At 41.9% G+C, this 25,962-nt stretch overlaps 1 protein-coding gene across 1 annotated transcript in view; it reads right to left on the bottom strand.

Annotated features, from left to right (window-relative positions):
- glis1a (GLIS family zinc finger 1a) overlaps positions 1-25,962 on the bottom strand; it is a 96,209-nt gene that overhangs the window by 29,086 nt on the left and 41,161 nt on the right. The window contains exon 3 of the mRNA XM_088926778.1: positions 24,308-25,541. Coding sequence (XP_088782904.1) covers positions 24,308-25,541 — 1,234 coding nt within the window. The remainder of the gene's footprint in view (positions 1-24,307; positions 25,542-25,962) is intronic.

The following is a 25,962-nucleotide window of genomic DNA, read 5'->3' as shown; positions in this document are numbered from 1 at the left end:
ATAGGCAAACATGAATCTTTTAACATCACTCTTATTGTGTGTGAGTCCACTCAGGCAACACAGGTGACCTCACCTGTGTCATAAACATTCAGCACATTGGTAAAACTGAACTGATGACAGACTCCCCAGACTCAGACTATGACATGAGATGATACAAATAATGTCTTTTATGCATTAGAAGGGCAAAGGCTAGGGCGACGGTTTGGAGACGGATCATTGTGAAATATTCCTTAGATGAGCAGGCAATCAATTCGCTACAGATTAGCAACACAAAATATAATACTGTCACAGAATGCACAGCGCCTATGGGAACCTAGCACAATATACACGTAGGTTGCTTTTGCATAACAAAGAATTCTTTGGTTGAGGAACTGCACATGCTGTCATTCCTGCACAATTACTTAACTGTTACATTATCTTGGCTCTCCATCTCCAGCCCTTTATCCACCGATCAGAAACGAGACACATTGATCTCAGCTGAGCCTGCACATCCCTTTTGTAGCCCTCAGTGGTGAAACCTGACGTTGAAGCGCTCTCCTCTCCCGTCAGCTGACCCCTGCCCAAGTCTTCGCAGGCTGGCTCAAGTTACCTCCGAGCAACAGACCTCTATTCTCCCGATTGCTTTTTAACCCATTTCAGATCTCCACCCATCTAAGCAGGCTGCATATAGCTTTCCCCTACTCGACAGTGGTTCATTTAATCCTGCAGCAAACCACAGCTAATCCGTCTGAAGAACAGCTGCTGGGCCTGGCCATGGATTGTAACAAGGGCTTTTTTTAATTCCAGCACAATAGTGACACCACACAATGTTGATCACCTTTTACCCTCTTGGTAGTGGTTACTACCAAGAATGATATGATATGGATTGATATAAAATGACTTTCCCCTTCAGCAGGAGAAGGGTGACCATATGTCTGTTTTTTCCTGGTCCTCCTTTTTGGTCCTTAACTCTCAGTCCGGGAGAAAGTTTCAGATATCTTAAAACAACCAGGGTTTATCCCTTATTTTTCTTCCCCAAAGGTTTTCCATCTGAGGATTTGAAATGGCTTTCGGCATTAAGAGTGTTGATGGTTAGAAAGAGAAACTGTGTGTTGATTATAGTTGTAGACTTGTCTACTTTGCTACCCCATTAAATGACGCAATTTAATAGATACTGGTACAAATACCCACAAAACCCCCGCCATCCCCCTCATCAGCATGTAAACTAATTCTTCACACCAAATGCCCTCAAACAACAATATAGTCCAAACAAACTACAGTTTTTGCAACTATGATGATCCTCCTTGTCAGTGCTGAACACCCATGCCTACAAATATCTCTGAGCCTTGATTTTGAAAGAAAAAACCCAGCTATGCCACCACATGCTTTGTGGTATGTCAGAGTAAAAAAAGATTAAAAGCATTATTCTTATTGGAATTGTGTTGTGTTACCAATATGCCTGTAGGACCACACACTCACCCAGCCCAGCGTCAGGAGTCCGTGGTCACTCTGCCATGTGGTTACTGTAAAGAATGTCACAATCAATCCCACAAATCCTAACTGCTGGTCTGCCCATGTTTTTGCTGTCTCAAGGAATATGGAACTTGGGAGATGGATTGTCTTATTGTTTTCAGTCAGTACTCACTCCACAGACCCCTGCACTAAAATTCTCGGGTTCTTGAACCCAAATGAGATTTGAAAATGGAGACCATTGATATTGGCCTTCCTGTTGTGACAGACAAGTAAGCACACTTACTTACAGCAACACTGCCAAGTGCTAACTTTAAACACAAAAACAACAACAACAACAACAACAACATTAGAATAGCTGGATTTTAGAAAATAAAGACATGCATTGGAAGGTCTAATTGTGTGTGTATTTTAAGATAAATTAAATAATGTCTGCTTTATAGTTTTCCCTTTACTTTAACATGAATTTAAAGCATAAAATTTACGACCCCTCCGAGAAACTGTGTTAATCATGTAAAACCTGTTATTAGTTTAAATACGGTGCTGCCAAGACGTCTATGCATGTATTTCCCAATTTCCCACATACATTAGGTTTTCCTAATGTACACATGCATTCTCTGCAGTTACCTAATGATATATTAGGCTTCTAGTTCTCAAAAAAAGTTCAAAGCAAGATTCCTCTTTAGTCCAAGCAATAACATATATTCTAAGCATTTTTCTGGATGATGGAAACACTTCAGAAAGAGGGTTCATTAATTACATTGTAGTTACTCAGAAATCACTATATAACAAGAGTGGAGTAAACGTGTTCATTACGCGCACTAGTAGCTGCAGCCAATTCCTTTGACCAAAGGATAATTACAATATGGACTTAATTACGTTTAAAACAAAAATGAAACATTACCTACCTTTATTTTATTAACTGTAGTTAAAAAAAGCTGGTAGCCTGAGATATGTTACAAGGTAGCCAACCTCACCTTAAAGTGAAAATTTTAAAAAAAGAAAATAAGGCAACTGTGACATTTGTTGTTGTTTTTTCTATAATAAAGTTTACAGTCTAATCCCCTTGGGTTGAGATTGGTAACTGTATGGGACGGATATACAGTATGGATATCTTTACAGCTCTTTTTTTTTTACACTTTAGGTATTCTGTAACTCAGATCTAAGAGAAGTAACTATGTAGAAGGATTTAAATTGTGCTAATGATGACAGCTTTCAGATCAGGATTTAATTTCTCATGGCTTGCTTTACACGAGAATACAGGAGTGTTTAATCATACAGGCACAAATGTTCTGTTACACCGGAACAGGAAGGACCAGGAACCACAGTGTGGTAAGAGTTCTGGACTTGTACCTGGAAGGCTGTGGGTTTGAATCCCAGGTGAGATACTGCTCTTGTACCTTTTCACCTGAATTATTACAGTAAAATACTCAGCTGTATGAAGGGGTGTAAATGAATGCTGCTTTAGATATAAGCATCAGCAAAATAAACTTGATCCACGCATCTTCATGGGCTTCATACAACACAAAAGAAACATGGCAGTGCAGGCAGACTGATTTGATCCCACAGCAATGTGAAGGAGATGCAGCACTGATTGGAGGAGAGGCACGTCCATCAGTGATGTCACTGCAAGCCTGCCCCCTCCCCTCCCCCAACAGAACCTCTTCTCAAACTCTTGGCTGCACTGAATGAATTGCACACAGCCCCCAGGGGAAGCCTCACCAAATAATACATGTGCATATATTAAAAATTCCATCTGGAAGAATTCAATCAGTAGCTTGAAATCTGCCTGATCATAACTGATCGTTATTATTTGTGTAACTACAAAGAACACTCAATTCTTCAAGACTTTAAGATAACACTAACAGTAATTTTGTGAACAAAATGGGTTATCGACAGAAAGGAAAAAAAAAACCCAAGCCCAGCCTTGCCTGAATGTTTCGATACCTTTGTGCTTTCTAATACTTTTACTGTTTTCTTCCCCAGAACTCCAACTAACATATAATCCTTTTCTGCAAAGTAGTGAAGAGCTTCATGATGTAAAATGGTGTAAAACGAAAATGCATTGAACAGGTTGATATGAATACTTTCTTCAATAAACACTGTGAAACACAACTGAGCGAGAAAGGTCTCTGTCAGTCTACAAGGTCCACAGACATTGCACAGTAACCTAATAGGAGACTTTTTCTTCTGCAAAGCACTTTGATATTATTTATAAAAACAGTTTAGCGCTAACCACATTAATTGCCTTAAACATGTTTTCCTTGCCTCTCATAATTATTTTTGAAAGTCGATTGAATAATAATATTACCGTAGCTTGTAACGGTGTTTAGAAAAAACCTAACGAGGACTGGGTCCCTGCTTTTTGTAAACATTTGCCTGTCAGTCTGGTCTGGTAGAACAGGGGATTGCAACAGACAAATCACGAGCCTAGCGGGCCTGGTGAGGAGGTGGAGTGGGAGCCGATGTTTTCATGGGAAATGAGTTATGACTGCGCAAGAGAAGCCTTCACAGTCCTGCAGTTAAATAGGTCCAGTGTAACATTCAAAAAAAGCTCATTAATATCCAGTGTAGCCATAAGATCATTGAAACAAACTGCCCATTATTATAGAGCACTGGGGAAAGTGCAGGTCATAGTGACTGCTGACATCTCAGACAAGCACCTGATGGAAAGCTCCTGAAAACCTGCAGTCCAGAGGTTTTTACACCATCATTAGAAAATCTTATGCCTGAGCCTTAACGTGTCTCGCAACCTGGTTCATGTGGCATGACCTGGTTCAATAAGCTTTTTGTCAGGATAACTCTGACGATTTTTTTTTGCTAAGTTTATGATCTTCCAGTCTAAAGGGGCTGACAAGCTAATGTCTCAGAAAGCCTACAAAACCCATTCCGGTCTCCGATTCTCGGCAAGCTGCAGGTCACGATGAGAGAAGCCAGGCTAAAAGCTATTGGAAATGTTGAAGCTGTAAAATACTGTGTTATGGATCGTTACTGGGGTCTGGCCAGTGGGTTATAGACAGAGAAAGAACAAGCTTTAAGATGTTATTTAATTTACTCGCTGGGGTACATGCACTTTATGCTTCTAGAAAGAAAGAATATTTTTTTGCCTAAATTAAATAAAAATACAGAATATTTAATATCTGTGGTTTTAGCATGCTGGCATAAGCAACATTGATCCTCTCAGTTGCTTCTTATCTTGTTGCTGCTTTTCTGTACATGACCACCAATATCATCGGTAGAACAACCTTAAGAGAATTTAAGAAATCAAGGGTTAAAAAACTCGCATTTGGTGTTTGTGTACAACGGTTGTAAGAAAAGCACTTAAAGAGTAGTTTTGAAACTGAAAGACTGTAAAAGGTAATTTATTTTGTCAGTACACTTTTTATAGTGTGCTTTGGCATTATAAAAGCAGTGTGCAGAAACCACTGTTCATTTAAGAAATAATGTTGCTGCTATTCATGATTATTCACAAAAGGTTAGATAAAATCTGCAGCGTTGGTAGGGTTTATTACAGCGTGCCTCAATCCGCTGACCTATCAGGAAAACCACAATCACTTCTGCTATCTTAAGTGGAGGCTTTGAAATGAAACGTCCCAACTGCAGGACGGAGAAACATGTGCATTTAATCTTTCTGGTTACAAACACCCCGTGGCTACCACAGTAAAGACCTAAAACAACGTAAATGGATGAAATTATATCCATATGATTAAATGAGACAGTTAAGGAGAAACACATTTCTCATGTACTTCATCAGGGTTAAAATTAAACACAGCTTTGCCTAAATATTCAGATTAAATAGTTTACACATATCATTTCCACATAGAGCCGATATTCCTTTTAGTAGGCCATTGCATCTGTTGTAAATAAACACAAATATCTGAACTAAACATTTGCTGCACTCCTAACATATTTTTCAGTAGTTTGGAAATGTATGTGCACCTTCTAATAGTTTTGGGAAGCTTTTTTCCCACTTTTTGAGATGATAAATCTTAAAATGCTTCTTTATGGATGGTTTAAGTAAGATAATAAATATATAATTCCTTAAATGCTTTCCAGATGGAATCCCACACTTGGGCTGTGATATCTAAAGCAGTGAGTAAGAAGATACTCATTAAGGGAACATGTTTCAAATAAAATCCAATTGAGTAACTTTTTTTGCTTAACATGTATTCTTGCATAGTTAGTTTACCCATGCTATTTTACAAAATTGTGAACAATCAGTGTATTGCACAACCAAATAAAGCAATTCTTTTGACTGCTGAACATGGCATTTCTCCTATGTACAGCAGTTTTATTTCCTTTAGTTGAAAATCTTCCTAGATGTCTCTGCTCAACTGAGATGGAATAGCACTGCATGAAAAAACGTCATCAAAAGCAGTCTACAGTATGTATCCTTTTTCCAACTTAGCAATGTTTAACACTCAGCAGGATATGTTGGGCAATCAGATTGAACTCGAGTCATATAGCAAACTTGACCCCAGAAGCCCAGGAGATAAGGCTGACAGACATAAATTTGTTTTGAAGCAGTTAATAGCAGCACTTTATTTTAAATGACACTTAAACTTCATGCAATTGCATAAGAGATAGGCAGACAATACTGTAATACTAAATGCATATACCAAGTGTTGCAGAAATTACACCAATCACTGCCAGCTTCTGTCCACAAAAGAGGAATGCTTTGAAACACTAATTCACAATTAATTAAGTCAGCCATTAATACCTAACTGCCCGTGTAATTGGTTTACAGCTATGAAGAGCAAGATAAGAGGTAAAGTGAAATACTGTAGCAGCACTGAAACACCCTTGAAAAACGCAGCAGAAAATTAAAAACAAATACCCCAAGGTAAGATATACTACTGTAGCGCTTTCGGGTTCACGCGGGTATGCGCCCTCACCGCTGCCATCTCCGGTCGGCCCCCCGCCGCTGGGGACTCAAACCCGAGCCTCCGGCGTCACTCAACAGGGAACCAGCCAGCTGAGCTAAGGGGAAATCTCCCATCAGCCCGGCGGCTGAGCTCCTTGCCATTCACAGGGAAGGGCGGTGACGTCACCGCGCTCGTAAGCCGGCTCGCACAACCTGTAATGTCGGCCGTATGCGTTACACTACACTGCACTCCTGCACTGTAGGTCATTGGGTACAACTGAACACAAGTACAGTCTTCTTTGTAATGTTCACACCGATGTGCATCACTATTGCTTAACATGATAGCAAGAAACATTTTAAATAAACACTCGTAGGAACACCACCAGTAGAATTAGATTCATGCAATTTGTATTAATTGTTATCAATACTAGAATAAGAGTCACAATATATATGCTTATTTAAATTTACTGTCACATTTTTCCAAAGCCCCATTCGCACAAAGATTTTTTGGACTGTGGGAGGAAGCCCAACCATATAGCACCCCAGGAATTGAAGCCAGGACAATGAGGCAGCAATGCTACCCACTGCGCCAGTATGCCGCCCAACAGGCATTGTATCTCAAAGAAAATGGTGACATCACTGGGTGCAGATTCAGCACCGCTACAGAGATGCTGAGCTCAGTCTTCAGAACTGGGTCTGCTTGACCATGGAGTCAGGACCTCAGTTTACATCTCATCCAAAGGACGGAGCTTTTTTTACAGAGACTTTAAAGTGTCCCCATCACTATATTGGGACATTAGGACCCACACAGACCGCAGGATGAGCACCCCCTACTGGTCCCACTAACACCTCTTCCAGCATCAACCTTAGCTTTCCCAGGAGGTCTCCCATCCAGGTACTGACCAGGCTCACACCTGCTGGCCTTCAGTGGGCTGCCAGTTGTGAGCTGCAGGGTGATATACTTGTAGCTGCTGGCAGTTCTAGCACTCGCTCAGAAAAGAGGGGTTTGGTTGAAGGGTTGAAAGAGCAGTTTGCTGTTTTATTTGCTCTCCACCGGTCTTGCTAACACTATCATAATTCCATTCACTGCATCGTCAGAGGTCTTGCAGCTCAGGCCTTTCATCATTCAGAGAGTGGGAACTCCTGCAGTATTCAGAGCCTACCCACAACCGCAGAACTGCCTGGCAGCCACTGTCAAACCAGGCTGTTAATGAGATGGGGGCACATCATGAGACGGCTAATTACAAACAGCCAGCAATGTAACGCATGTCAAACTCGATTTACAGTGCCGCTCCTTTTCCATTACTATGTAATCATCATAAACACGGTAGTTGAATAGTTAAATAATATATCATCATCATTTACTGGCCTATCAAAGAAAATGGTGCACATGGTAACTGGTATGTGTAGTCCATGTTGTAGAATGCTTGCATGGTTCCTAATTTTCCTTTGATGTGCTTCTGTGAAATAATTCATTTGGGCACAATCGGACATTTCTTAACTCATTCCAACAAAAGCATTAGATATAAAGCAGAGACACCTGCTTCATCAGTGCGGTCTACAAAAAGTGGATATATCTGAGAAGACAAGCAGAAAAAGGGAGCATGAAATTCAGAAATAAATACATATACATATATCACAGAGACATTAAAATGCTCTATCAGAAGAAATATACGACGGCTGTATGCTCGCAAAAAAAAATAAAAAAATTTTGCTAGAAAGATGGGGAAGGTGGCTACAAGATATTTCAGCTGCCCAGCATGGACTTTACAATTATCTCGTATACGTACAGTATAGATCCCCATCACAGCCACACTGCGCTGAGTTCCATCTGTTCAGAAGGGCCTGTGCTGATCCAGCCTGTGGCTGTTTACTCTCTCCAGAGCAGGTGCACTGTATCCTCCTGAACACCTGGGTCCACTCTCAAATAAACCCCTCTAACCTCATCTGAGCACTCCAAACAGAATGGATTATTTGGAAGCCCAGTGTATATAAAACCTAGCACAACTGAGGTTTTCAGCAGCTATATACAAACTGTCAGACTGTTTACGGCTTTCGTCCAACTAAAGGAAATGAAAAATTAGTCAGGTCTCACGCTCGCTGGCTCTCGGAGGTCTGTGGCGGGCCCAAGTCAGAGTGGCATCATCATCTTCAGAATGAGCTACACTGAAGGGTATTATCTGGATTTAACTTCCCCTCCTCTTTGTTTTTTCTTATCTGCATGAGTGTTTCCAAAACCGCTTCCTAAATCACAAGTGCAGTACGTTTGGGTGGGAAAAGATGGCAAAGGGCAAATTCTCTCTGGGTCATTTAAGTTTACGCCTGTGACTTGTGAGGCAGGCCTTCTGAAATTATGGGCTAGAGTCCACAGACTGCGTAACCACGGACACTATCACAAATGCATCCCTAGAAACCAAAGCCTTGAGACCTGAAGTTTCAAGTAGTTATCAGTACGCTGGTGGCCAGCATGAACTGCAATACCAATTTTACAGCTTCAGGATAATTATCTGACTCACATTAAGACTTCCTGGAATTACTGAAATATAGACTTTAACCCAGCATGAGCATCTTTAAAGCCAAAATGAAAAAAAAATGGCTTGTAATTTTGGAAATGCATACATCTAGAGTATTTCCTTGACTCTAAAATACTTTGAGCCTTTGCTTGTTTTCTAGTGTATAAAAGATTAAGAGCAGTTTTATTTAATGAGAATAGGGAATATCTAGGCATTATTTTTTTTGGCCTTTAACAAAACGTACAGCAGTCTTCCTATTATGATTCATTGGTCACATTACATTAAATACAGAAAGTTGGATGGTGTGGCAACAATACGATTTGGTCAACTGAAACAAGAGAAGGAGATTTTGTTTTCTTATTTTTTTTCAACTCTTGTGGCACTAATCCAAGGCTTTGGCAAAGCAAGAGATTGACATGTTTTTTTAATCATCCAGATCAACTGCCAGTTGTGAAATTAATCTCCCTTTTATGAAGGCCGGCTCTTTGTAACATTTCCTGTTCTTCACTATACACAGTTTTCATACAGACACATAGGACAGTTAATGTTTGTACTTATAACCTATTAGGCTCTACAAGCTGCCAAAAGAACAGGCTGTATCTGGGAACCTGCAATAAAAGATGCCTCACTTGATGAAAGGAGAAGTTAGTTGGCAGACAGTGTCAGGACTTCAAAACTAAATGGTGAAAGAAACTTAAACAGGGAGGTTTATCCTATTTTCTCATTCATGGTGAGAACAATACTACCTTATACAGATTTACATATATTTCTTTAGCATTACAGCTATTTTTGTCAGTCAGAATGCTTCCAGTATGGAAATATTCTCTTGTATGAAGTGGAACCATCTTATATGGTCCCATGTGAAAAAAAGCACGGGTCCTCCATCTCAATTATTCCATCTTCACAATGCCCAAATTAGTGAGAGCCTGGCACCTCTCTACAGATGTGACTTGTTTAAGTCAAGCAGGTCCAGTGCAGCGTGGGACCACATCCTCCGTTTCAACGTGCTTCAAAATTAGCTCCATGTACCCTAATTCAGGACCAACCACAGAGCCACTGCCACTGCACTGTGTTCATCAGAGGTCCACTGTGGTTACTCTGTCACGTCACATTGAGAGCATTCTTCACTTCTGCTCGTACCTACATTCTCTCCCTCTGCAGGCACACGTCTCCTTTCACTATGAAGTTGACACAGCTGTTGCAAAAAAACCAAGGCCTGCCACTCGATAAGAGTGCCTCTGCCAACCATAACACCTCACATCCAAACGCGTAATAATATTTGGAAAGCACACAAAAATTAGAAATTGAACAATAGTTCAAGATGGCATTGTGTTCAGTACCAGCCACAGAGTGCTGTAAAAAAGTGTTTTGCAATACTGGTTATGTTATTGAAACCAAGCCTCGCTTTCTGCCCTTCGACAGCTTGGAAAGGAATCTCTGGCTCTTGCTGACATTTTCTGAAGCTCTAAGACCGAATAAATCTATGGCGAAATTACTGTCCCAACAGTACTGGTCTTGTTTTTGCATCTGGATTGTGTTTTCTTGCGTCCGTTTTGTACCTGCCTGCTGAACACTAGAATTCACTGCAGTGGTACTCCTGGCCTGTGAACACTTACTCTGTCCTTACCTTCACAGTCGCAATAGAGGTGTTCGTGTAAACAATTTGTGCAAGGCGCAAAAAGATGCAGATATTTAAGAAGTTTTAAAGCGAATAAGAACAAAATCTTGCCCAAAAGGCTGTAATTTTTACACCAGGTTTCCCCAACAGTTTCGTTGTGTCCCCAGCAGGGGATCCTTTTAGCGCACCCTGGCTTGTTGAAGGCTACGGGCTACATTCTTCACCCTTCTGGCTTCTCTCTCTACATGGGCCCAACACTGCCCACAGACCCAACCAGACTGCTGTTTCCCATTACAGCAAAGGGCAAACCGCTTTCTCCTGGTTCTGTTCGGGATAACTTGATGATGTCAACAAGGCACTTTGTTTTGGAGGAGGAGGAGGGCTGGGGGGGGCTTTTCTCTCTCCTTTCCCTTGGGTGGTCATCTTCAGTCAGAGATCTCCCCACAGGCCCAGATGTACAGCACAGCACACACACATGCTGTGGTGGATCTCAAAGGCTTTCCAGCCTTGAGGAATCTCCCCGAGCAGCTACACAGCGAGGAGCAGAGAGAAAGAAATAAACATATAATCTACTTAGACATTCAAAAAACCATTTCAATATCACATCGGCTGTTTTACTTATTTGTGGCTATCCGCTTTGGCTTGGACGCAGGGCAAGCACAGATGGCAGTCTTAGCTCTTCACCAGAGCTTCCTTTAACTTCTTCCATATTATTACAATTTCCCCAGCGCTCACTTAAGCGGAGTGCCAGTCCTGCAGGAGGAATGGGATTTGTCTGGGCTGGACAGGTGAGAGCCTTTTACGTCACCACCATCGTTAGGCATTTCGATTACCAAAGTTTCCATTCTTTTTTCCATTGATAGGCTAAGAAATCATTCGTTCATGTCAAAAGGTAATATTTAAGAAGTGACCCCTGCTTAGTTTAGTACCAGTCAGCCATATCTACATTCCTACTTGCTATAGTTACTTTATCGATAAGGAATGATCCATGAAAGCAACTTTCCAGACTTTCCAGTGTGTGGGCTGCCAAGGAACAAGTAGAGATCAGTTCAGCGCTGAGAAGGAAAAAAGTAACAAAGCAGTGTTTCAGCTGTTGTACCCTCCTCGGGTGTGAGGACCCAAGGTGTGAGCCCACACCTGAAGGCTCCTCAATAGCCAAAAATACCATATTTTTACTTTCTCTCCACCTTTCAGCACAGAATTCACTGTACTCTTTATTAACCTGCTGTCTTTTTAAAACTTTTACACACCTGAAGAAGGCCAGAAACGTTTCTCTTCGGTCTGCTTTGCAATCGAATTGTTTCTTTGCAGCCGTGCACTCTAACACAGCTCTCCTCTCAAACAGTTGTATGTTTACTGTACATACTGTGTTGAAATTACTCCTCAGGAATTTATTTACTTTTGGAATAATAGATGTCTGAGCTTGGCACATACAGATTTCCAAAACTCTGCCAGTAAGTGTGCTGACTGCATTACAAACTACATTGGACACACTATGCTCTGTGTTTTGCAATACCAATCTCCCTTCAGCACAATAAAATCTGCATGACCTAATTTGATTCTTGGTTTAACCTTTTAATAATAGTAAATTGGGTCATCCATGACTTCCAGTTTTCTTGTTGCTGAAGGTAATTCTCCCTTCCTAAAGACATTCTTCATGTAGAAGGATGTAAACGTGAGAAACGACTATTTTAATAGTACCGACTTTCGGAAACTAATTATACTGTACTTCCATACTACTGAATCTACTGTATATAAAGCCAGCCTAGTTGGCAAATTACAGCAGTCATGTAAAACAGCTAAACCATATTTCCTGTCTGAAGATGTTCAAGTGTTTTAATGAGCTGTATTTGAAAAACAAAACAGTGCTTTATCACAAAATAGAGCCCTATGACCTCAAAATAATTATGAGTATTCTTAACATGCCAGCAATAAACTACTTGTGCAAATCTATTCAATGGCTAATGTGAACTGTCATTATTAGATTTCTTTATTTCAGTTTTTCCTCTGAAAAGAACTAAAATCACAGCTCTGCTGGAGCTCTGAACTGGCTCATCCAGCAAGGATTTAGCAAACCTTAAAGTCCAGATCCTGCAGCACTCCTCCATTACCCAAGAACTTCCAACGTGATAAATGCAACTCTACCCCTGGTTCATTTCGATCACAGCTGCTCGGAGTCACATGGAGCCACTTCCCAGACAGCAGTGAAGTTCCCTACACCAGAAGACGTGATGTCACCTCCTGTAACAGGCTCAGTGCCGATGAGCCCTGTCACATCAGGGTTGGATGGGCTTTAGTCAGCAAGGGATGTTTCAAGCTTCTGTTGAACAGTGACCCCTGCAGGTCTACTGGAGGCACAGAGCAGGAAAGCATGCACATCCCCTAATCCTCAACCCCAACCAAATGTCCCTGTTAGTACCACTAGGTACTGTAGTGATCCAATGTGACCTACTGGCATTCCCAAGTTGGAATGGTATGAAATTAATTGAAATTCCAAATAACAAAAATACACAATGCCTTACTGCATCCTGAGAGATTACCTCTTAATAGAGAGGAAAGAACAGACGCTGCTGGAAGGTATGGAAATAGTTTTCGTCAATAGCTTTATGTGGCATAAACGTTTCTCTCTGCAACTACGTCCCTTGCTAATTTTTTCCTCAAAAAAAAACACTAAAGGGCAGCAACACTCGCAAAAAAAGGAAATGCAGAAACACTAGTGAATTTCCTAAATGACTTTGCCTCTCTAAGAACAGCGAATACATAAACACAATATGGTCATTAGTGAGGCCAGATAATCATGTTGAATAATAAAAAGGGAAAGAAAATAAACAAAAACAGAATTGCCATTTTGAATTCCAGGAGTGAGTCAGCTCCACCGAGTTCTAGCTGCAGATTTCCAGAGCTGGTTGCCAAGGTTCCAGAACTGGATAATTTTTTACTGTCCAGAGTGTTGTGACAGGCCCTGTGCTACAGCTGAGACTTCAGCACTGGCATTGGGGAAGCACTGAGCCGAACAATGAGAGTAATGTATTCCCATGGTTTTAGTAGAGATGTTTGCAGCTCTGAGGAGAGATTAAAGAGAAAAAAAAGAAAAACACGGGACTGTTGCTCTTAAAACACATTTTTGTTATTTTAACAAGATTAGGGTCTAATCAAGGAAATTAAATATCCCTGTTTGATTTTTCTTTCTCTCTTACTTAAGGTAACAAATTTAGGTGCCAAGCACAACAACAAAAAAAAAAAACCCAAACTCCTGAAATGCTTATGAAAACATCTTTTAGTCATATGTGCGTTCAGCAAACTTTAATATTTCATGGGACGAAAGCCTCCTAAATTTATTAACCAAGAGCACAGGCTTTATGAGTCCTTGGCTGTGGATTGTGCCTCATCCACAGTAACTGGAAAGTTTGTATAAATTTGGACAGGCTACCTCTTCCAGTGAAAAAAGAAGCTTATTGTTGAAATGTCAGAGCCTGTAACATTGTATAATGCACGCAGATCTGTACTCCTAATTACAAATGTGTTCAAAAGCAGCACTATATGCCTGTGAAATTATTTTTGGCTGCTGGGCTTCTTGAGTAATTGTCGGGGTGTCCTGCCATGAGCACTTTGCAGGATGACTGTTCGCATAATTCTGGTTTGTGCCTGTCTATTGACAAAGCAATAGGAATATAAGGCCTGCTTTACTCTGTGCCTGGATACCAGCCTCCTCCATGAGCACCAATGGAACACAAAGAGCTGTGCTTAGACACGGCACAGACTGTAGGCTTGAGAACCTTCTGCAACAGAGCAGAGCGATGACTACAAACCCATGGGCACCTCTGTGGTTACACAAACCATTTCCAAAATGACCTCTATGAAAGTGGACCTTGGTCAGGCTTTTACTGTGTGTGCATCATGCTTTAATAACAAAATAATGCAGGACCATTTTATGTGAGGTCCAGACATCCTTTCTTCTTACATTATTTTTCACATACAGAACTGTAAACTGTTCTGTATGAACACTGCACTATAATGTGGTCAAAGTGAGTTTGGCTTTGGAACATCTGACAGGTTGAAGGAATCACATCTCTTTATTCTAGAACAAAGGAAACTACCAGTCAACTTAATTTACGTGTTAAAAAGCCCCCAAAGGTACTAAGAAAGCTAATGTAACATCTTTAAAAATCACCAGTGAAACATGAATCAGAGGACCCCACAGAGAGAAGACCACAGCATTTAAGATGGGGAACAGGAGGCACTTCTTTATAAAATATGTTACGGGGGTCTGGAACGAGCTACCGGGCCACGTTGTTGTGAGGCTGATGCCCTGTCTTCTGCTGAAAACCTGCTAGATGAAGTCTTTGGGTCGATTGATTCAATTGATTGAATGAGCTTCTCCCATTTGTAACCATTCTATAACCAACATGCTCTTGTGCTTCCTGTTGTAATTCATTGCTTGTCATGATGGCACAGCCCTGGTCTAGCATATTTCACTCTTGAGTGCGAACAGTGAGTTGAGACGTGCATTTCTGTCAGTGACAAGCAGACATTAGTTATCATAAATTGTATTTCAGGGTAACTACTGCTCATTTGTTGTTCAAAGGGATATTTTTGAGAAAGAATGTAAAGATCGTGTATGAAGGCTGAAACTCACTTTCTGCAACATCTGACCCTATCCTGGCAAGCAATGGGCACAAGGAAGGTGACACTCTGGATGGGAGTCCAGTACATTACAGGGCATGCAGAGACGCACACAGTCACACCAGGACATTTTTTCCCAGAAGCCAACTAACCTACCAGTAATGTCTTTGGCTGGTAGGATGAAAACAGAGCTGCCAGAAATCCACACAAATACTAGGAGGACATGCAAACTCCACACAGACAGCAGCCCAGGGCCAGAATCGAACCTTGGGCACCAGCCCTACCAGGCAGCAATGCTAACCACTGCGCCACTGTGCCGCTCGCTTTTGACATCAACAGCCAGGAAATTCAACGCATTCCCAATAAGTCTGAATAAGTCACACGACAATAAATCACTGACACACGGAGATGTGTGAGCCCTGCCTGAACCGGCATCCCCCAGCGCTCCTTATAGCACAGCAGGGATGTGTGAGGAGTCTGGACTCGACGGAGACAGAAGACAGGGCAGGGAAACCAGCTTTATAAAAGGGCTTCTTGTTGGGCTGTTTATTGAGAGCAGAACAGAGCCGAGCAGATGTTTTTCTGAGCAGTAATACTTATGATCTTTTTTCTTTTTTTTTTAAAGTGCGTCATCCTGACAGTCAGCTACCAGCTACATTAATACCTCAACAAACCAGAATCTGGATGTAATGAGTGATTTATTTGGCCTCTTGTAAACTCCAGTCAGACTTCATATACAGTGGTCAGAGAAAGAAACATATGCATTTAAGACTTCATGAGCTCAATTAGGGCTGTCCATACAGGCACCATTATTTATGCTTTTTGCCAGCTGGCTCTCTGAAATGCAATAGCAATACAATCTTAATAGAAAACATTTCCAGGACCTGCTAATTGTTGCTAATTGAAAAAAAAAATCCTTTCGATAAGTGAATGAATTTGGGCTAATGCCATTTGACATCATGTAATTCAAACTTGGTTTCAGCACAACGTTCACGCATCACTGAGGTAAATGTCAGATTGTTCTCACTACCAAGAAGGATAGCAGAGAACCTAACTGTTTATCACGATGATAGGTGAAATCCACGCTCATTTCTTGTGAATCTTAAACTGAAGTGCTGAAGTTCGCATATCTGATTTAAACAGATTTCCAAAGAATTTTGAGAGTGATCTAAAACTCTTTATTTCGATAAGTTCCCCACCGTAACACAAAACACAAACTAAGCATCAAACCCTAAGCAGTGTTTTAAACTCTTGAAACTGGCAACAGAGAAAATGCCCCCCCCCCATCACTGTCCAAAACGATCGCGCAGAAATGTTTTGGAAGGATTTTGACTGTTTCATTCATTCATTTCTGTGCTGGAGCGCTGTCATTCAAATGAATACACCTGAACGAACGCCGAGCTGAATGCATTTAAACAGGTTATTATAATGAAAGATTACAGCCCCAATCCTTTTGAGATATGGCTCACATTCACGTTGGGAAACTGATGTCCGGTTTTTTTTTTCTCCAGAGATGAAGCGCACGGAAAGAAGAAGCACCTGTTTCAAAATAAGAGTTACAAGCGGCGTCAAGACGCTCTGGCACCGGGGAGGCGGTGCTTTTGACGTGCAAAAGGGGAGGGGCAGAGTGGGCGTGTCTCTCTGTACTTAAGTCTAGACATAAAAAACACATGCCAGTGAAGCAGCCGGACTATAACAAAATAGCAGGCGACTATATAGACATATTAAAATGTGTGAAGAGCAACCAGCCAATATCAACCCCTTTCTACAACTTGAATTCAAGAATATTTTCTCAATTCCAGATACAGTGTGCAAAAATGTTAAATAATAATAATAATTGCTTGTACTTCTACAGAGCTTTTCTGGACACTCCACTCAAAGCTCTTTACAGGTAATGGGGATCCCCTCCACCACCACCAATGTGTAGCATCCACCTGGATAGTGCGCCAGAACGCTCCCCACACACCAGCTCTCAGTGGGGAGGAGAGCAGAGTAATGAAGCCAATTCATAAATGGGGATTATTAGGAGGCCATGACTGGTAAGGGCCAATGGGAAATTTGGCCAGGACACCGGGGTTCGAGAAACACCCTGGGATTTTTAATGACCACAGAGAGTCAGGACCTCGGTTTTACGTCTCATCCGAAGGACGGCGCCTGTTTACAGTATAGTGTCCCCGTCACTATACTGGGGCATTAGGACCCGCATGGACCACAGGGTGAGCGCCCCCTGCTGGCCCCACTAACACCTCTTCCAGCAGCAACCTTAGTTTTTCCCAGGAGGTCTCCCATCCAGGTACTGACCAGGCCCACACCTGCTTAGCTTCAGTGGGTTACTAGTTGTGAGTTGCAGAGTGATATGGCTGCTGGCTAACATAAATATAAATATTAAATAAATAATAAAATAAGGAAGATATTTTGGGAAAATGAACACTGTTTTGTATCTCTGTGATATAAAGACTAAATCAGCAAAAAATAAATATCAGAATTCCTGTAATCTTTCAGTTTGTGCTCATGAGGCCCTGTGCAAGTATTAATGACAGTTACTGATGCTTTCTGTCTTTTCTTTCAGTTCCAGTTTCTGTAGACCTCAACATGTAGCGTGAACGCCGAGTATTAATGGAGTATGAGAATAACTATGGTTTATAACAATGCTCTGTATGTTTTGTGTAACACATGAGATCGGTCTTAAAACTGCCGTCATGGTTATAGTTTAGCATGTCCTTTTACTGTTCTGTTATATCCGAGCATTGTAAATTTAAAAATAATAACATTAACTTTCATGCATATCCTTTAGCCAGTGTGCAGTTACCAGAAAGAGGAAGAAATAACACTTGGAATCAGTGCCTGGATTAAAAAAAAATGGACATCAGTACTGTAGTACCTGACAAGATCTTGGCCCACAGCTGATTTTAACAAGCAAAACAATCAAACATGATACATTTCCAGGCATTTAGGCCTTCCTTTGCCAAAACATCCGTCTTCTGACAATCTTCAGACATTTCCTGCCAGCAGTTTCATCATTTTTACATATGTATTTATCACACATGTTCACCATTTATCTGCAATTAGTTTGAAGTTTATGCAGCGGAATGCCACACTGAATTAGGTGTCATTATCTAATGGGAAATATGATTGAATTCCGAAATAGATTGCCATATTCCTAACAGTCCGCTGGCCATGCAGCTCAAGGTAATCGTCTCATTTATATTGAAACCCACATTTAATATTTTCTCAAGCAAAGTAAACAGCGAGTAATCTGTTGTGGAGCCTTACAGACTATAAAGTTCTTCTGTTTCACATTCTGACACGGCAGCCGTGGCGCAGGTGATCGAATGAGCTCAGCATCTCAGCTGGTCGGTAAGACTCTCCACCGAGTGCATTTCCAGCTTGGTCCGCGCCGGGAGGACATACAGACAGAGAGCACACGCCTGGGTGAGGCCCGGAAAGGGCAAATGTCATCCAGCAGGACTGCGGCACGCTCCTGTGGCATCAGAAGCCCCTGACGATTTCTGCCCGTTCACATTTTCGACTCGCGCCGCGCACCTGTCTGCTTGCTTTTCAAAAAAGCCGCGACCTCACGTGCTATACAGAAATGTTCCCATTATTTTTCGCTTACAGAAAGTCCTGAATGCAAATTAATACAGACCTCAGCGAGGCCCAATTTTAGTGCCCAATATATACATTCCAAATTCCTTTGTATGAGCTCACGAGGATGATGTGTAGCATCATGGTGAAGTACAGGTCACGTGCTTTGTTATATTGCCAGTGTCATTTATGTAGACATTTGCTCATGTGCGTGGTACTTTGTGACTAGTAAAAACCAAAAAACTAAAATATCTGAGCTACTGTGTAGTGATACATGAGACACACAGAATTCATAATGAGATTAAGGCACTGAGGGCTTTGAAAAACCATTATTTTCTAAATCATATTGAACACAAATACACCAGAAGCAACGCGTATGCAAAATTGAGTCAAATCCCAGTATGGCTTTTTAAGACAAGTGTTTTTTAACTTTTGATCTGACCCCTGACCCCTCCTTCAAAGTGCGAATGGCAGCATTAAGTCTCAGTTGCTTCAGGTCTTTTCTATGGAAAAAAGTGAAGGTTCTGAACCCTAATTCTTACTCACAGGCACTCAGTGCTGGCCTGAAGAAGGCCATTCATTTTAGGTCAATGAGACCAATGAGATTTGGATGCTAAATGTGGAGGTAAAGGTTAATATCCGTGTGAGTGAGGCGCTCCCCTTATTTAAAGGACATTTTTGAGAAAAGTAAGGGCGCGTGCATACTTCAACTCTAATTAAGTGCACATTTTTTTTTCAATATCCTGCTTGTTTACCCAACGTCCATAACTTAGCCAACCTCTTTCTAGCGTCTATCGCTCTAGGCATTTTTTGCAAATGAATGTCTCTATGGTAACGATAGTTTTTCATTACTTCTAGACCATTTTTCAAAAGTCAAGTGCAGTAAGAATGAAATGTAATTTCTCTGAAATTCCATGATTTATGATGGTGTTGTGTTTTCCCTCACGTAAATCTTCACTGGCCGTTTAGATATTTTTCCTCCATTAATTGAGTTTTGAAACTTGTTGTTCGGAGGTTTATGCAAAGTTTGTACTTCTAGTCATTGCTCATTTGTGGGGATTTGGAAATTGTAAGTCCTTCATGTATTAAAATAAAGTCTACTTAAGTGAAAACAAGTCATAAAAGCTCAAAACGACTCATCTATTATAGACACCTTTTTTTCCAGGGACACTGCATAGCTCAGTTAAATAACTGACTCACAACATACACATCTCTAATTATTTAATAATGAAAAAGGAAATTCAGGATATTAAGAATTTCCAGTCCAATACCTGAAGCCCTGGTTTAAAAAAAATACTGTTCACACGACAGTTTCAGGATGTTTCTTTTTACAAAGAAGGTACTCACGTCACTCTGAATCATCTTATGTTCAAGATGTCAAATTTAAAGATGTGAAAAGAAGCATGCTTCTTGCAAAAACTAAATTCAACCCTATTTAGTTTTTTTATTAAATTTTTTTCTTATTTAATACATGAAAAGCACCCATAACCTGGCGTGTTCACATTTTAGCTTATTTGTTTTAGATTAAAATATCGAGAGAATGGGAAACGAGTAGAAAGGGTGTATTTTTCAGAAGGAGCATGAAATGCAGTGCCATTAGGAAACTTAGTCAACTACATATCAACAGGAAACTGCATGCACACTCCACAGTTTTAAAGGATTTAAAATCAATTAATAAATACAGCATATGATTGCAAGATCTGTAGATTTTGAAAACGGAGTACCTTTTCTCAGGCATCAGAAGACAATGCCTATTGTTATTTGTCCATAGCAGTAAGAGCTACAAGCAAATATCCCAAATAACAGACCACTGCCCATCAGAACCACATCTAAACCGCAACAACAGAGCGTACCACAGGAGGGAAAGGGGGAAAATCACTTTCTGTTGTGAAACTAGTCATCTGATGAATAGGAAGACTCTGTTATTGAAGAGAAAATAATATGAAATAGGCCAATCATCCTCCAACAACTGTCCCCTGTTACTTAAACTGGGCTTTTTAAATGTAAAAGCATGATTTAACAAAATAAGCAAGATTTTAAAGAATTGCTTCTAATATGTTATCCTGAAAAAAGTATTTGTTTCAGAAAACTACATAATAAAGAAAAACGTATGAATCATAAGATGGTATAATTTATAGCAAAGGTGACTTATTCATCATGAAACATCAGATCAAGTGATGGTGGTTGAGTTACAGACTACAGCTGTCATTATCCATTATTGAAAGATAAACACAGACAACAGCCTGACTCATCCATCAAAGATACCTCTAATTAAATTTTCTGCAAAATATATATACAGCAATAGCAGGGAGCTTATAAAAATTCAGGTCATTACATTCCACATGGTTTTATCATATGTAAATATGGTCTTTGTAATTTACAACAGAATTCTGAGGCTTTGATAAATATTTACGTAAACTTTAGGTTACCAATTTGAATAGTCTGAGACATCAAATCCACAAAATTGTCTTAAATTGACCACTAAGATACCAAAGCCTTAAGACTATTATTGGACTATTTATGTTGGATATATTTTTAATATTAATGTAGACAAAAGTAAAATGCAATAAACTATAATAACACTCAAACTAGGTAGGAAACATAACAGGATATTGCAAAGAGATTATGTAGTTTCCGTTTAACTATTGCACTGCCCTGAGCAACTACTGTTAAAATACCCTAAGTGCTGATTAATAGGAATAGGAAAATAAAAATAAGGGAAATTCAGCCAAATAAAGCATTCACAAATTGTTCTGTGTGTACAGATGCTACTGACTTTGAGTCATGAACGCAGCATTAGAAATTACCAAAGGTAGGGATAGTGACAGCAGAATTCTCAAATTCTGTTGTCGATAATTACTTTTCTTTGCCAAAACACAGCATGAAACAAATGCAAACCAGCTGTGTCAGAGGGAGTGTTATACTTGGACATGAGGAAGCTTACCTCATGATTGTACAGTGGAAACTGCTGTTGGAAAGATAATAAAGGGATTAACTGGCTTTTTGTAGAGCGTTTGGTTTTAAATCAAAATGTCTCATCTGTTTCCTGTGCACAAATAGTTTAAATTCCAAAATGCCTTTGTCTATTACATACATACAGCATACTCTCTCTCCCATACACACACACTGAAACTCACCCACCATCCAAGCCATAAAAAGCCACAGATTCCACCCAGCTCTGTTGTACTCGGGGGAATGTGACAAGTAACGGTTGCAAATACTTTTCATCTTGGATTGATTTTAAGAAAAACTGAATCAAAAGTCCCACGTTATGACATTCCGGTTAATGCCTGCAGTTGCATGCAAGGTGCACTGTTCAGGATGCACATTCCGATGCACCGCCTAATTGCCCAAAGTGGTTCAAGAAAAGATTCCCTTGAGCAGTGAAAATTGTCCTGCTTGATGGGGCGCTGGACTGTTAAAATCACATGAGCAAACACTGTAATTGTAGGTTAGTTATTAGAACAGGTGTGGCTGTCCAGGCAAGAGATGGCAAGATTACTTTCACTCTGTTGGCATTATTGCGATGAATAAGGCCCTGATTGTCCTTGTGCTCTGGTATGGCAGACTACACCAAAACAGAGTGGCAATGCTGTACTGTACTTTATTTCTGCTTTATATCCTGGGACAGTGTCCAATGACTCTCCAACACTAAGCTTGATTGTTATGAGACAAGCATCTGGTAAACATCTTTAAGCCATACAGCACTTTACTACGAGAGTTTGTTTAGTTTCCTGTCTTGCATATCATTTGGCTCTGACATCAGTGCTGGAACGTATTCTTCACCTCTTCAAGCCCCAGAAGGGACTGCGGGAGATAGAGCCAGTTTCTCTCCTACAAGGCATCCGATCCAGGGCAACTCATGCAGTAATACACACCAAAAAAACACTCACAAACCTAACAAAATAAACTGAAATAAACTACAAAATGAAAATCTCAGGACTTATTACAATTCATAGTCCCTACCACTCATTTGTTCTGGCCAATATTAGCACTCGGTAAAAAGCTGAAGGTATGATTACTACACAGATTTGCAGATACTCCTCCGCCATTAAACACGTAAAACCACACAAAGCTATTTACTGTTGTTACTATTGACTATATGTATACTTCAATTATTTTTAATGATATGTTTGATTTCATGTAACAGATAAAGACCTATGCAATGCACTGCTGAACTTTTCATCAAATAACTGAGCGTGCTTTAAATTCGATAAAGACCTCAACCCATCGGTCAATGTAGAACACTCCCAAAGTGTCACCTCAGAGGTTTGAGTTTGCTAGAGGCGACTTGACTACACAATGAAGAGCTGCTGTCGCAAACCGGGGTTTGGAATTGGGAACTGGAGGAAAAGAGGAACTCAATGCAGGTCTTACTTTTCATCGCGAGTACAAAAAAGTTTCTGTGCATTATACAGAGATTCTATAGCACAGCTTCCTGCAGATTACACGCCTTTCTAGTAAATGCTTAAATCAACAGGCCATGAGTAGCCATCATTGACTTAGCCACTGACAGTCTTAATTAGGGTACATCAGGAACACTGGGATAACAGACCATACCTGAGTTTTATCGTAGCTGGGAAGCAGAAGCGATCAGTAATAAAACACATAATTCCAGCATGGCGTGAGTGTAAATACAGCTTTTAAGCGGGTGAGTTCTTGCACAATCTTTTGTCCTTCCTCCTCTTGGCCGTATGGCACCACATTCAAACTGTTACATTATTCTGAGCGGTTGGTTTGAATAAAAAGCCAATTCACTCAATCCTTTAGGGACTGCAAACCATTTAAATCTCCGATTTTAAGGGGTCAAGTGCATTCATCGTTTGGTTATGTTAACCAGATGTGTTCTAGCGAGTTGGATTTTCAGGATCTGAATCAATTCTACTTTTTTTTTTTAAACAAAAAAAAAGGTCAGAGAAAATAAATATCTGGTTTCGCCCATCGCAAATGAGGGAATAGCTGTGTACTTGGTTTGAATCGTTATGACTTTTAAAGGTTTTAGATTGGCTTTGTTTTCATTTGAGTGGCCAAAACACAAGCAGGGAGCAGTGCGGGTCATTTGCATGCTGATTAGAGGAATCTGAGAATGCCCTGAGCAGAAGCAAGGCAGGCTTTTTCAAGTCCATTTCAACACCCTTTTTTGGGCAGAAAAATAATATGTGGAGTTCTGTCATCCTTAAAAAAAAATAGAAAAGATCAACATATCCCGCCTCGAACATTTATTATGAAAACTCCAGGCGTTCTGCACGACCACCCCTGCCTTTCAAAACTGCATTTACTCTCTCTGGTGAGAAAGGGAAATTAAAAATATAAAATAAAAGTATTCCCTTGGGGGTCTCTGCATGAAGCATTTTTGTTCCTTTGCCTAATGTGCAGTGCTTTCAATTTGACATGGCTCACATAACCCAATATTCTCTTGCAGCTAGCCAGTAGGCACACGTGCCCTGCCCACCGTTCAGTACATGAAATTGCCGTTTCAAACGTTTGCTCGCACCAGAGTCACTCGACACTGCAGATGTGGACTGGAGGGATTTCCAGCCTACAACATGCATGGAGAGCCACGCGGTTTATCGAACACCTGACAGACGAAGCTTCCCCGTATGGGTGCTGTCGCCTGTGAGAGCAGCCGTCTTGAGTGCGCGCGACTCGACTCACCATGCACTTGTTGGGTTTCTCCCCGGAGTGCACCCGCATGTGGATCAGCAGTTTGTAGCGGGCGTTGAAGGGCTTGTAGCGGCGGATGCAGCCGGCCCAGAAGCAGGTAAAGTCCTCCCCCTTCCGCTGGTCGATGTGCACCTTCTCGATGTGCCTCACCAGCTCCTCCTGCTGGTCGTAGGCGGCGCTGCAGTCGATCCACCGGCACACCTGCCTGTCACTCCCGCTGCCGCCGCCAAGGGCCGCCTCCTCCCTGCTAGCGGGTGGAGCGGGCTGGGACAGGGGCTTGGGGGGCAGCAGCGTCTGGGGCTGCCCCTGTAGGTGAAGCAAGGCCCCCTGGCTCTGGCTGACGTACTGGTGCAGGTGATAGGGGGGCGGCAGCGCGCCGTGATGCCGCGGGTGGTGCTCGCGCTGGTGGTGGTGATGGTGGTGGTGGCGGCGATGAAAGAGGCCCTCTTCAGCCTGCGAAAACTCATCCACCGGCTCCTGTTTCAGAGAGCTGGCTTTCTGACAGCCCTCCAGCGGCCCGTGGCGCATCATATTGTTCACGCCGAAGCCGAAGCCCTCTGCCTGCTCCGCCGGGGGCACCTGCGCCGGAGGAGGGTGGTGCTGCACGGGCAGTTGCTGGCGGCAGGCGCCGCGCTCGGGCGCCCCCGCGCCGCCGGGGACCAGGCAGGCTCCGGGGGACGGCAGGCTGCAGCACTCCTCCGTCTGAGAACAGGCCTGGGGGCTGTGGGGCTTGTGGCTTCCCGCGAGGTAGGAAGAGATGCCGGGGGGGTTAGTCCGCAGCCCGTTGACGCAGGCGACCAGGGACATCTGGGAAGAGCAGATGATGGCCGTGATATCGATCCCCTCCGGCGCGGAGGCTGCCGGGGCGGCGGAGAGGCATCGCCTCTTCATGTTGCCTGCGTGGAGCAGCCTTGCGGAGTGACGGGAACTGCCGGCGGACAATGAGCCCTGGGAGGAGCCTGCTTCATTATTCAATGCGTACGACGAGAGCGAGCTGGCGAATCTATTGTGGGCCAGTTCTATTTCGGGATGCTGAAGCCTGGACAATCCCTCTCTCGCCCCGGCTTCCCCTCTGACTGCGCTTGTCAGGACCCCTGAAGCCACTTTGTAGCAGCCGGGGCTTTCCTGTTTAATGTGCTGGGGGAGGCGTCCAGCTCCATTTAAACAGTGGCCGCTGTCGTTGCCGATGCCCGGCGATGTCAAAGTGTCCCGAAAACCGGAGGACCTGTAATAGAAAAGCCCACAAAACACGCTCAGTATTAGCTGTCTCCCGCTGACAGACAAAGGCCAGAGCTGTCTGGGGTCTGCCAATCTGTCTTCTCCACAAGGTGCGCTTTCAGACTGGCGTGATGTTCAAACCCCAGGCTCCAGAGATCCAGCTCCTTCAGCCCGGACTCAGGGAAGCCATGTGAGGAGTGTTGGACACAAAGGAGAAAAACGACAGAAAAAAGAAATCCAATCATCTCGTTTTTTACAATAAAGTCAAACTCCCTGTTGGGCTGAAATCAGAAGAGCTGCACGCCAGAAAGCGTCCATGCCCGGGCATTGCAAGTCAGGCTTAAAATAATACTGATACACGTTCACATCAAAGTGATGATGTTTAAAGTTCAATCAACAGTGGTGTTCTGGTTACGCTAACTTCAGTT

Source organism: Atractosteus spatula, chromosome 11 (assembly GCF_055471065.1).
Source record: "Atractosteus spatula isolate fAtrSpa1 chromosome 11, fAtrSpa1.hap1, whole genome shotgun sequence".
NCBI lineage: Eukaryota > Metazoa > Chordata > Actinopteri > Semionotiformes > Lepisosteidae > Atractosteus > Atractosteus spatula.
This window is presented reverse-complemented; position numbering and strand designations above follow the sequence as displayed.